At 42.1% G+C, this 12984-nt stretch overlaps 1 protein-coding gene across 2 annotated transcripts in view; it reads right to left on the reverse strand.

The window, feature by feature from the left end:
* Window positions 1–5078: 5078 nt before the first annotated feature.
* Window positions 5079–12984, reverse strand: part of LOC129711674 (ephrin type-B receptor 2) — a 114113-nt gene continuing 106207 nt past the window's right edge. For both annotated transcript variants that reach the window (XM_055659500.1, XM_055659499.1), the window contains 5 exons: window positions 12109–12324; window positions 10761–10910; window positions 9126–9319; window positions 7276–7431; window positions 5079–5620 (listed from right to left, as the gene is read on the reverse strand). In XM_055659500.1, the coding sequence (XP_055515475.1) occupies window positions 5512–5620; window positions 7276–7431; window positions 9126–9319; window positions 10761–10910; window positions 12109–12324 (825 nt within the window). In that variant the 3' untranslated portion in view covers window positions 5079–5511. The remainder of the gene's footprint in view (window positions 5621–7275; window positions 7432–9125; window positions 9320–10760; window positions 10911–12108; window positions 12325–12984) is intronic.

The following is a 12984-nucleotide window of genomic DNA, read 5'->3' on the forward strand; positions in this document are numbered from 1 at the left end:
GCAGGTGCTGTAAGGCAACAACTCTACTGCAGCGCCACCGTGCCGCCCTCTAGATTTAGACTTGTCCATTTCATTTCTCAATCTCCTTTTCACTGACTCCCTCTCAAAAACCATCTCCCCCACTCTTTTGACTCCGTCATTCCCCTCTCTGTTTCTAGCTCTCCCTCAGCCCACAGCCATCCTTCCATGGTGCTCATTCTGTCCTTCTCAGTCTCCCATTCTCCCCTCCATCTATATCTGCAGCTTTCTCCTTCTCTGGTTCATTCTCTCTGCCTTTCTCTCCCTATTTTTTAATCTAACACCCTTTTGTTGGCTCTCTCTCTTTCTACTGCTTCTTTTCACATCCTCCATTTCTATCTCTCTATCGATCTCTCTGCCTCATCCTCTCTCTCCATCTTCCTGTTTTACCCCTTGCTGTCTCCCTCTCCCAGTCACCGTCCGTCTGACCACTTTCCGTCTGTCTTCGCCTCCTAATATCTATCACTTCCTTTCGCTTCAACTATTCCATGTGGACTATCTTTAATCAAGTCCCTCAAATTTGTTTCTAATGACGTGAAATACAAATCCATAGATCACTAGAAGTGGCAGCACAGGTGGATACGGTGTGGAAAAAGGCAAAATGGCGCACCTGTCTTCATCCTATAGGTCACAGAATTAAAAAGTTGGGGTCATAGATTGTAACTCATGGAACATCACACTAGGGGTTGGCAACCTTGTAGAGGCCAGGACCCATGTCTGTGAGCGGATGGCGGGCCACATTCGTCGCCATAGTTAATAAATGGAGGTAATAATTTCAGACTTACTTACGTCTTTTCATGGCCTTCCCAGTGCTTCGTTGACTGCCCCATATCTCGACTGTAAACCGTGCTGTGATTAGCCGTTGAGCTTAAGGGAGGGTTTTGAGGGAGAGTCGCTTTCCGCCACAGCTAATCGTAGTGTTGCCGCTCGCGCTATCTGCCCTTGTTCTAGGATTCTAGATGACGGAAGTCCTCAGGGAAAAGAAAACACCTACAGGCCGGATGATTTCGGGTTACGAGCCGGATCCGGCCCGTGGCCCATTGGTTGCGACCCCTACACTAGAGAAATGTGTGCAACTGTGGTCTTTAGTGTAGTAAGTATGTGGTGGCACTGGAGAGAGGGCAGAGGAGATTCACCCAGGTCTTAGGTACACAAAATTGCTGGAGAAACTCAGCGGGTGCAGCAGCATCTATGGAGCGAAGGAAATGACGTTTCGGGCCGAAACCCTTCTTCAGACTGATGGTCTTGCCTGGTTTGGAGGACTTTAAGAATGTGGAAAGTTTGGATAGGATGAGTGTGTTTTCCTTGGAACGAATGAGACTGTGGGGTGACCTGAAAGAGGTGTATAAAATTACAAGAGGCATTGATAGGCAAATCATTAAAATATTTTTCCATGGTAATGGTATAAAAAAAACAAGAGAATTAGTTTAAGGTGAGAAAGGAATCTTAAAGGGAATAGAAGGGGAAGGTTTTTAAGAGGGCAGTTGATATCTGGAACTCACTGTCAGTGGATTTGGTGGAATTGGATACGAATGCTATGTTTTAGAGAGAGAGAGACCATTGAATAGGTGAGGCATATGGATACAGACCTAATACAGTCAAATGGGGTTAGATGGATAGTGGACTGCGTTGTCTTCTGTTCTGTACAGGACGGATTCTGACACAGACCCTGTCTCTTTCTCTAATTTTCCTTCCTCCTTCCACCTGTATCTCTCCTTACGACTGTCTTTCCCACTTCGTTACCTGTTCTCAATCTCAGCCTCACTTTCTACCCTGTGCTGTAACTCTCTGCCTTTCTTTATAGAAACATAGAAAATAGGTGTAGGATTAGGCCATTCGGCCCATCGAGCCAGCACCGCCATTCAATATGATCATGGGTGATCATCCTAAATCAGTACCGCGTTCCTGCTTTCTCCCCATATCCCTTGATTCTGTTAGCCCTACGAGCTATATCTAACTCTCTCTTGAAAACATCCAGTGAATTGACCTCCACCCCTTCTGTGGCAGAGAATTCCACAGATTCACAACTCTCTGGGTGAATTTTTTTTCCTCATCGCAGTCCTAAATGGCCTACCCCTTATTGTTAAACTGTGACTACTGGTTCTGGACTCCAACATCAGGGACATTTTTCCTGTATCTAGTCTATCCAGTCACTCTCATCCTTCTAAATTCCAGTGAATATAAGCCCAGTCGATCCATTCTTTCATGCAGTCTTACTCTTAATTGTTCTCCTTTCTTGTTGTCGTGCCTTTTCCCTCTCTCCCTCCATTTCCCTCTCTTTGTACCTGTGTGGCCCTCTTCCATTTTTCCCCCTTGTGCCCGTCTCTCAGTCACTTGACTATTGATTTTTTTAATCTATGCACTTTACTTATTCTGTCTGTCCCACTGACATAATCATTCTCTGAATCTGTTTCTCTCCCTCTTGTTCTCTCCCTATCTCCATCTATTTCTCCTTCTCGTTTGTCAACTCTGCTTTTCGCTGCCAAATTCTGTTTCCCTGACACTTTCTATGCTTCTCTTTGACAGTCTGTATAAACCCTTCTGTTTTCTTCCGGGCTAAAGGAAGGACATTGTTAAGTTGGAAAAGGTGCATCAGAATGTTACCTGATGCTTGAGGACTTGAGTAAAAGGAAGAGGCTGGATAGGCTGGGACTTTGTTCTATGTAGGAGGCTGAAGGGTGTGCAACTGTAATGTGTACAAGGTCGTAAGGGGCATGGATAAAGTAAACATTCAGTCTTTGCCCCAAGATTGGGGATTCTAGAGGTCGCAGGCAGACAGTGAGAGGGGTGAGATTTAAGCGAGATCTCACTGGCAATATTTTCACACATAGTCAATATCTGCAATGAACTGCCAGAGGAAGCTATTGAAGTGGATCCAATTCTGATTTTCAAAAGATATTTGAACAGATATATTCATAGAAGGTTTTTGAGGGATATGGGCCGGATGCAGGCAAATGGGACTAGCCCAGAATACCAACTTGATTGGCCTGCTGCATAGCTCCATGACTTTGACTCCATCCCCCACCCTCTCTCTGTAATTTCCATCCATGTTTACGTCCACAACCTTTGTTTGTTTTCCAGAGTAAATTGAACATTGTGTTTCTTTTTGTTTTGTACCTTAAGTTTAGCATTTTGGTCGAGATCTTACTAACATATATACTTTGTAAGCACACTGATTATTGAAAACTGCACGATTTACAATATTGTTAGCCAACTGCTGAATTAGTAGCATCTGATAAGAATGTTATAGATGCAGTCTTGGGACTGACATTAGAAATTTAGAGAAGCATTCTTTGCTGTTCTGTTTTCCTTTGGACAAAGGTTAACGCTTTTTGCTCCCTTCTATAATTGAGTTCCAAAGGTTCGCTTCATTTACTTAGCACACTTTGATCAATTTAATTCTTCCTTATGTTTCTTGGTGGTCCTTCATTTATTGACGAGGGTTGTGACTAAACCTGGGCACAACATGTGATGAATCACGTGTGAAGAGAGTCTCGACCTGATATGCCACCAATTCATTTTCTCCAGAGATGCTGCCTGACCCGCTGAGTCACTCCAGTATTTTGCATACCAGTATCTGCAGATTCTTCTACAGATCTGCATATCACTCAATTAAACATGATTAAACAACCATAGAAACTCAAAGTGGTAGGAGGAGGCCATTCAGCCCTTTGAGTCTGCCCCATTATTCAATAAAATATAGAAACATAGAAAGCAGGTGCAGGAGTAGGCCACTCAGCCCTTCGAGCCAGCATCCCCATTCAATATAATCATGGCTGATCATCCAGAATTAGTAACCTGTTCCTGCTTTTTCCCCACATCCCTTGACCGATCATCTACCTCAATACCACATTTCTGCTCCTTCTCCATTCCCACTGTGCTTTCTGTGCCCAGAAATCTATGTACCTTCTTCATAAATATATTCAGTGCCTGAGCCTTGGTGGAGAATTCCACAGGTTCACCACACTTTGAGTGAAGAAATGTTTCCACATCTCAGTTCTAATCATCTTGCCCTTTTATCCTGAGAATCATTTCTTCCAGTCCTCCCAGGCAGGGTATCAGTCCCTGCATCCACTCTGTCAGAACGTTTGTATGTGTTGAATAACTCTGAAATACTCAACTTTACAGTTCCTTTCTGTACAGTGTGATTTTTTTTTCTCCATAAAACGCCATGTTTTTTTAAAACCAAGATTTGCATCAAACAACCAATGCTTTTTCAACTTTGTCATAATGAATCAACAAAGGTCATCCATCAGTGGGATGGTGGGGTCAAGGACAGAGCATTCACGTCGCTGCCCTGTTTCCACCAATCTTTCCACCACCACACACAAGAAGCACAAGACAGACACCATTGTATGCAGATGCCAAGAAGTGTGTTCAGCTCTGTCTGAACAACTTCTAATCTTGTGTGTGGACTCGATAAGAAGAAGTGGGATGGTAACAAAAGTGAGTCAGCCATTGACTATAATTACGGCTGGGTTTGCATCCTAATCCACTTGGTACTGTGGTGATTGCCTCTACACCGTGTGGATCAGGTGCAACACAACAATGTAATGTGTCACTGGCCCTCACCACACAAAATACAATGTTGTTTTTAACCATGCCAATATCTGCTATGATAAAAATTCAAGTAACCACCTTTCTCTGAAGTACGTGTGTGGCAGAGCTGTACTTTAATCCCCCTATCAATAAATATTTGCTGTACATTATAAAGATTTACCAAAACGTCAAAGAATTTTGTCAGACCAGAAAAAAAAAATCAATGTGATATGTTTTTCTAAATTTGGCAAATAATGCCTCCCCCTACTGAACAGATTCACTATGATAAGAACCATTGGAGCAAAGTGCACTAAAACAATGTGGATGTGTTGAAGGTAGGAAAATCTGCCAACTGTACATGTCCTACAAAAAGAATCAAGGGAACAGCATCACGTCGTAGGTCCAAAGGTGCGACAATCGCCAATGTAACTACTGCAGGTTTGTCTGCTGTTCTTCAGTCTTTGTTCTCTTGCAGAGATGCACACCACTTACATTAAAGGATCCAGCCTCAAAACTTGTGCTTCCTCTAATTCCTGATTTTTTTTTAATTCTTGCGCACAAAACGGCTGTGAAATATTCTGAACTGTATACTTCCAAATTGTACAGTTCATTATAAACATTGTTTTGCTCCCTTAAGTTTGTTTCGGGAAAAATAATGTACGGGTAATTGGCACCTTAGCCACATTTGAATGATCACACAGTGTTTGTGGTAATTAAATATTCTGGGTTAATTGCATGGTTCCTTGGATAGTCTGTTAGTTTTATATTACAGTTGATTCAACCCTTTTAAAGGGTTTTCCTGGATTAAATGCAAATGTTAAGCTTGTTTCACATAGCTTTTCCAGCCTTCGTTGAAGGATTTTGGACTGTGAAGGTCCAGGTTGCAATGTGTCAGTCTCACAATGTTCCCTGGCTTCAGGCTTCCTATCTGTCCTCTGCTTGGAGGGAGGACAGTTACACTTCCAATGACTGAATTTGATTCATTTGTCTTTGCATCATCTGAATACTGTTCAAAATTTTCTTCTGATGTCCTGCCAAAGTGACGCCAACTCGAAGCATATCCCTGGTGGGAAAGAAGGAGACATTGTAAGGGATGGGGAATCTGCAGAAGATTGTGCTCGTTTACTTTAGTTTTGAGATACAGCGCGGAAACAGGCCCTTTGGCCCAGCGAGTACGCAACGGCCAAAAATCCCCGCACATTAACACTACCCTACACACACTAGGGACAATTTTACATTTTATACAAAGCCAATTAACTTACAAACCTGTACGTCTTTGGAATGTGGCAGGAAACCAATGACCTCAGAGAAAAAGACACAGGTCACGGGGAGAACGTACAAACTCCATACAGACAGCACCCATAGTCAGGATTGAACCCAGATCTCTGGCGCTTTAAGGCAGTAGCATTGTGCCACCGTGTCACCCATTGGCTGATATTCATTGAATTGCTGCTTATTCAGTACTTACTGCTCATTACAGATATTCTATTCTATAATATTTCAGTTATTACAAAATGTAAATAACAAGATCTAATACACATTATTGTTTATGGGTTTTAAGATAGATCGGAGTTATTTAGAAAGATTCAATTCATGACTATGTCATATAAACAATCCAATGTATTTGTGCCAATATTGTTTCTCTGCTTGGCATGATGAAAAGTGGGCATGAAATGAGACAACAGAATTGAAGAATTCCAAAACTTTTCATAAATATATTAGATGCAATAAGGAAAGAATTGATCCCCTCAGGGCCAAAGAGGAAATCTTTATGTGAGGTTTGGTGCCCTGAATAAACACTTTCTATCAATATTTACCAGGGAGTAGGATGGCGAGATAGGGAAGTGTATGCTGAGAGTCCAGGAAGTGTGTTTATCATGAAAGGGGAAGGGTTTGAGGTAATGGTGCTCATTGAGGCAAACAGATCTCCAGGGACTGGTGAAATTTATCCCAGGGTGTCAAGGGAATCAAAGAGGCAAATTACCAGGAGTCTGATGGAGATTGCCTCATAATCTTTAACCCCATATGAGGTATAGGAAGACTGGACAATAAGTCATGTTGTTCTCATATTCATTGAGAGGGTCGGGATAGGCCAGGAATCTACAGGCTGCTGAGCGTTATGACATTAGTTGGAAAAACAATTGGAAAAAATTCTTGCGGATAAGATTTATGATCATTTGGAAAGGCATGGTCGAATCAGCTTTTTTGAGCAGGTTACTAAGAAAAGTGATGGTCAAAGCAGTAGACGTGGTATATTTGCATTTGACAAAGTAGATGTACAGAAAGTTAAGAGCACCTTTAGTTCAAGGTGTTTTGGTGAGATGGAGCTAAAATTGGCTTGTGATAGGAGGCAGAGGGGTGTTTTTTCAACTAAAAATCTGCAATGTGCAGTGTACTGCAGGGAGCAGTGGGACCTTTTATTTTCACCCAGGGGGTGGCTATAGACTGGAATGCCTCTGGTGGCTCACTCCAGAACTCTAGATAGATGCAGAAGGCTGGAGTAACTCAGCGGGCCATGCAGCATCTCTGGAGAGAAGGAATGGGTGATGTTTCAGGTCTGAAGAAGGATCTCGACCCGAATCGTCACCCATTCCTTCTCTCCAGAGATGCTGCCTGTCCCGCTGAGTTAGTCCAGCTTTTTGTGTCTATCTTCGGTTTAATTCCTTCCTATACACCCCAGAACTCTGTGGAATTATGCAAGACAAAATTGACACTTACTCCGCAGTCATTTGTGAGACAAAGTCGAATGATGTGAAACCTTCGTTCAAAAAGTTATCTTTATATTGGCCCATCTTAATGGCCTCCAACCAGTCATTTACTGTGGAGAAGCTGGAGAAGTCAGGAACTGTACGATCGAGTAAAGGTAAAGTTACCCTGTAAACAGAACGCAGGAAATTGAGTGAACCCCCACAGATTGAACATAGGAGTCAGAATTAGGCCAAAACCCCAGTTCAGAATTACCCACAAACAGGTTACAGACAGTTACAAACAGATATTCAAGTCCAATCCACAAGGTACATTATGTGTTCAGTCTATAACAATACCATTGCCAAGTTGAAAAAAAATTAGAAAGAAAGAGTCTCTATGTGGTGAGAGATTGAAAAGTGTTGTTCAATGCTTCCTTGTACACAAATCACTGAAGGTTTGAAATGTCACCCATTCCTTCTCTCCAGAGATGCTGCCTGTCCCGCTGAGTTACTCCAGCTTTTTGTGTCTCTCTTAGTTTAAACCAGCATCTGCAGCTCATTCCTACACACTGAAAGTTGATATGCAGATAAAGACTTTACCTTCCATCACAGTGAGGAGATGTTGGAGACTCTCTGTGGTGGATGTTTTTTTTAAACTGTGTTACGTGTGGGTCTTGGATTGTTTTGTAATGTAAAAAACTGTAGAAATGGAATTTCGTTCAAACCTAGGGTTGAATGACAATAAATAGCATTCTATTCTATTCTAACAAGCAATTAGGGTTTTGGCTTTTACTGCAAGAGGATTTGACAACAAGAGTAAACGGTTATGGGTCTGTCCCACTTAGGTGACTTTTTTTGGGCAACTACAGGTGACTGGCGCAAAATTTTCAACATGTTGAAAATTTTTCGGCGACAGTGACGACAATTTTTGCTGTCGTAAGTTGTCGTAAATGTTGTCGTCAGGTGTCATTGGTGAATTCCATTAAAACTAGTCCCTGACAGTCGCCTAAGTGGGACAAGCCCATTACTGTATGGGCCTGTCGCACTGCACCTAGAATAATGTCGGTCTGGTATCCTTCCTGAAGTAAGGATATATTTGTAATATAGGAAGTGCAACATATACTCATCAGGTGGTGAATTAGGATTGCGCGATTGCGCGAAGAGGAAAGATTATGCAGACTGGGCCTCGGCCATAAATTTAGAAGTATCAGAGATTGCATCATTGCAAATGCCAACATCCACAAAGTAGTTGAGAATGTAGATACCTGGATGATGTTCACCTTGGGCAAGATACACAGAACCAGGAGTCAGTCTCCAAGAACAAGATTCAACAAACCATGGACTAAAATGAGAATAATATCTAGGGCATTGTAAACCTCTGGAATTGACTATTTGTGTAGGATGTGGAAGTTCTGTTGCTGAGATATTCATGAGATTTTAAAAAAATAGTAGACTAAGGAAATCACGGGACATGGCACATATTGGAAAATGGTGCTTGGCAAAATACTATTGAATGGCAGAGATCACAAAGTGTTGAGTGATATCATTAGTGAAGATTATCTACATTCATAAATTCTGAATTTAATTCCAAGTTTAGCCAATCAACATGTATCCAAATTTCCATGTAAATTTGAACATTCCATTAATATTTTTGCTATTCATAAATTCTGAATTTAATTCCATTGGATTATGTCCTGATTTTCTCCTCTTTCCTGCTGTACTTTTCAGTTAACACGTGCTTTACGATGATGAAAGTTAACCCAATCAACATGTACACAAATTTCCACGTAGAGTCTTGCAGTTAAAGCCCGGAATGAGATGGAAGTATACAAACCCAGCTGTGGGTAGTTCAGAAAAAGAAATATAAAAGACAGTTCCTACCCTGATGATAGTGGCGTCAGAGCCTTTAAAGTGTTTGGATTCCTGATCATTTTATCCAAAGTATTGACAATCTGCCCAAACTTTGGCCTATTGTTCCGATCCTTCTGCCAACAGTCGAGCATTAATTGATGGAGAGCTGTTGGGCAGTCCATAGGTGGAGGGAGTCGATAATCTTGTTCAATAGCATTGATCACCTTTTAATATAAACCATAGAAATACAGGAGTCATTCAGGCAAAGTGACTCTTCAAACTTGTGGTCTAAGTAAACAACTTTTTGTAATTATCTTACAACACTATAACACCGTTTAAAAAAATATTTGGACAGGTACATGGACAAGATAGGTTGGGGGGGGGGGGATATGAGTCAAATGCAGGCAATTGGGACTAGTGTAAATAGGGCACATTGGTTAATGTGGGCAAGTTGGGCCGAAGGGCCTGTTTCCACGTCGAATGCCTCTACAACACTCTATAACCACGAATGCATCATACGACTTGGAAAGTACGACAGACCAATTTCAACATTAATTCAGACATTACTGGCTCCGTTATATGAAGTAGCCCAGAATGAACTGCAAGCTGATTGAGCGTGGAGCACAGTAGCGGAATGTGTTGGTACAATTTGCATCTGGCACTTTAGATTAATGCCAAGTCGAGCTAGAGTAAGCAACATGACCCAAATGCTGACCCTGCCATAGAAGACAAATGGCAGGACAGGTTTAATTACTTTTACTTTATTTTGACATTTCAGTTTTTGGCTCACATTTTCAATTAAATATTATTAGTTATTTTAAAATTGTTTTATTAATGTTATGTATTAAATCTAATGCAGTTTGTAAAATCTCTATCAATTCTAAAGACTTTTGGGGAGGATAGGGATGCAGGGGAAGAGTTGCTGCCTTATAGTGCCAGACCCGGGTTTGATCCTGTGTACAGGTGCTGTCTGTACGGAGTTTGTACCTTCTCCCTGTGACCAAGTGGGTTTTTTCCAGATGATCCGGTTTTCTCCCACATTCCAAAGAGATACAAGTTTATAGGTTAATTGGCTTCTGTAAATGTAAATTGTCCCCAGTGCGTAGGATAGTGCTAGTGTATGGGGTGATCGCTGATCGGTGCGGAATCAATGGACCGAAGGCCCTGTTTCTGTGCTGAATCTCTAAAGTCTAAAGCCTTTGATAGTTGTAAGCTATCCGAGGCTTTCAGTGGACATGGAGCAAAGTCACAGGAGGTCCGAGGCCTGCATGAGGTACCGAGTCCACTCTGTCTCACAGGGAGTCCTCACAGGTATTGAGAGTCAGCTGGAACAGGTCAGTCAGTGCGGGCAGGACAGTGGGCTGTGCAGGTGGTAAATTTGGGCATTCTATTGGATACAGAACAGTCAAGCCTATTACTGTAGGATGATGTGAATGTACAACCCAGTCAATATTGCAGGCCAATTTTCCAATTCACAGTTTGTAAATACACACATTGGACAAGTGCGTAAATTATTTGTTGACTGTGGAGAGAGGGATGGGCGAGAAGTTACAATTCCGTGACTGCTACAAACAAATAATAGACCTCAGATGCACATTTCAGAGCATCACCAAAATCTCAAGATAAATTAGCAGGAGATTTAATTAATTAGAGAAATTAACGTACATCTTGGTTGGTCATGTCCCAGTAAGGTCTCTCTCCATAGGACATAACTTCCCACATGACTATACCATAACTCCAGACGTCACTGGCTGATGTAAACTTCCGGTATTGAATGGCCTCTGGTGCTGTCCAGCGGATTGGAATCTTTCCACCCTGAAAGCAAACAGAAGCATCTTAACCCATCGTGCCGAGATGATTTCATTTCCGTTGAAGTCGGATTGGAACCAACACCCCAACAAAGAGTCAGCTTGGGTTTCACTTCATGACAAAAGGACATTGATCTGAAGCAGACACAAGGAATTGCTGTTGCTCTGGAATCACAAACAGAAAACACAAAGTGCTGGAGTAACTCAGCAGGTCAGGTAACATCTCTGGAGGACATGGATTGGTGATGTTTCGGGACGAGACTGAGGAAGGGTCCCAACTTGAAACATCACCTATTTATGTACCCCCAGAGGTGGCACCTGATCCGCTGAGTTCGTCCTGTACTTAGTGTTTATTGATTAGAAGCATTTTCTCACATTTCCGGGGCGCTAAAGATTTCCTTTATTGTAGAACAACTTAATTAAGTGGTGGCTCTGATAACTTTGCATAAAACGTAGTGTGTGTTGTGCAGCCAACTGGTTAGCTTAAACACAAGGAGAAAATTAAACATATCAATCAGTGGAGTTCCAGGGTCTAAATTAATAGAAATTTAGGAAGGAAAAATGCTGAGGGGTTATTGGTGGAGGATTCAGGGAAAGAGACAGTTATTCCTGTGTTTGTGAATGAGAATGCAGGACAGTATGTTCCCTCCCTGGTGCTGGGCCTACTGGATATCTAAGCATGACTGTAGCGCATTCTTGGAGAGGAGGATAAACAACCCATGGTCAAGGTATAAATTGGTCCCAACGATATTTGTAGAATGAGGGCTGAGGTCTTGCGACATGAATCTATAGTTAGAGGCTACGTGAAAAAGCAGGACTTAAAAGGATTATTTCCTTTGCCACTTCCTGCTGAGTGCATGAACAGAAGAATGGATCAGATGAACGAGTGTCTGAAAAGATAGTGCAGGTGGATTTGTTGTTGGTAGAGAGGAGTGATTAAACTAGAATGGCTGTGGGGGGAGAGAAACTGACCAGAGACTGCAGATGAGGAAATAAAGATGGAAAGAAGACAAGAAACTAACAGGCAAATATGGAGGGCAAAGAGACCAGTGGCAAGAGGCAACCAGGGCCTCAGTGCAAAATGACCAAGATTGTCAAAGGGACAAGTACAGAAGTAATGCGCCTCAATGCACAAAGTACATACACACTGCGAGGTATGAATTAATTGCACACATGAATATATTTATTCTAACAGGGTGATTTACCAAAGCACTTGTATATGTTGGGTCTGATGTATCATCTTCTAGGAACCTGGACAGTCCAAAGTCCGAAACCTTACATACGAGATTGCTGTTGACGAGAATATTGCGGGCTGCCAGGTCTCTGTGCACGTAGCTCATGTCGGCTAGATACTTCATCCCTGCAGCAATTCCTCGCAGCATTCCAACCAGCTGTATAACTGTGAACTGCCCGTCATTTTGCTGTAACAAGATAAACAATAAAGCTTATTACCGTGACATTATCTCTTCATGGATGATCATTGGCTCAACTGGTGTTTCTCGCAAACCACTCTGGGCTCATGGGTGGCTGGAAGATTTAGTCTCAATGAAACATACTGTGAGTTGGGTGCAAAATTGGCTTGGTCATAGAAGACGGAGGGTAGTGGAGGAGGAGCGTTACTTTGACTGAAGGTCTTTGACCAGAGGTATTCTGCAAGGATCAGTGCCGAGGCCTCTGCTGTTTGATCCGATGAAAATGTAGATGGTCTAATTAATACGTTTATAGACAACAAAATTTAGTTGGGTTGTGGATAGCGAAAAAACTTAGCAAAAGTATAGAGAAGGAGATATATCAGTTAAAAATTTGGCTAGATAAATGGCAGATGGAGTTTAGTGATTGGGGTAAGTGTGAGGTGTTGACTTGAAGGGGATCAAATGTAAGAAGAACAAATACAGTGAACCTACAAGCATTGATGTACAAAGGAATATTGGGTGCAAGCCAATAGCTCCATGAAAGTGGCAACATATGCAGATAGCGTGGTAAAGAAATGTTTGACCTCCTTGCCATCACTGGTTGGAGATTTAAGGGCCTGTCCCACTTTCACTAGGTAGGTCGTAGCAGGCCTAGTGATGTTAGTTGTA

This window comes from Leucoraja erinacea, chromosome 30 (genome assembly GCF_028641065.1).
Source record: "Leucoraja erinacea ecotype New England chromosome 30, Leri_hhj_1, whole genome shotgun sequence".
In the NCBI taxonomy this organism is placed as follows: domain Eukaryota; kingdom Metazoa; phylum Chordata; class Chondrichthyes; order Rajiformes; family Rajidae; genus Leucoraja; species Leucoraja erinaceus.